General features: G+C 55.9%; 1 protein-coding gene across 1 annotated transcript in view; it reads right to left on the bottom strand.

Annotated features, from left to right (window-relative positions):
- Fam171a1 (family with sequence similarity 171 member A1) overlaps positions 1 to 209 on the bottom strand; it is a 127,915-nt gene extending 127,706 nt beyond the window's left edge. Inside the window, exon 1 of the mRNA XM_013348952.2 lies at positions 97 to 209. Within this exon, the coding sequence (XP_013204406.1) occupies positions 97 to 209 (113 nt within the window). The remainder of the gene's footprint in view (positions 1 to 96) is intronic.
- Between the last annotated feature and the right edge of the window lie 383 nt (positions 210 to 592).

Here is a 592-nt window from a genome sequence, read left to right on the forward strand (position 1 = left end):
CCCCCGACCGCCGCGGCCGCTCTGCCGGAGTCTTAACCCCTTCCTGCCCCGCCCCGCGCCCGCGGGAGCGCCTGGACCCCGGGCCCGTGGTGCCACCTGGCGGCCACCGAGCTGCGGGAGTCCCCCGCGTCCTCTGACCCCCGCGCTGCGCGCCCCCGGGCTCCCATTCCCCGCAGCGGTTCCCGCAGGCCCGAGGCCTTTGACGTCATTGCTCGATTACCTGCGGGTACAAGGGAAGCACTGGAGACTAGGGTGTGACCTCCCATCCTGCAGCTGTCCCAGTCACTATTCCGACTTTCCCCAGGGTAGATTTGACAGCCAGTCTTACAGGTAGAGTAATAATAACTAAACCCTACTGCAGAAGGGTTAACGCCACAGGTTCAATCCTGTTTATATAGCATTAGGAGGGAAGGATAATTCCTTTTTCCTAATAGAGGCCCTGGGTGATATCTCCCCCTCCTCACCTTTGTTTTATTAAAGAAAGAAAATCAATGGTGTGTTAAAACACAATAGGAAGACTATTCAGAAGCATCGCAATAGGGACTGTTACAATGGAATTTTGTAGTAGGGGAGATGTTTATAACCAAGGAGT

The sequence above is a fragment of the Microtus ochrogaster genome, chromosome 16 (genome assembly GCF_000317375.1).
Source record: "Microtus ochrogaster isolate Prairie Vole_2 chromosome 16, MicOch1.0, whole genome shotgun sequence".
NCBI classification, from domain to species: domain Eukaryota; kingdom Metazoa; phylum Chordata; class Mammalia; order Rodentia; family Cricetidae; genus Microtus; species Microtus ochrogaster.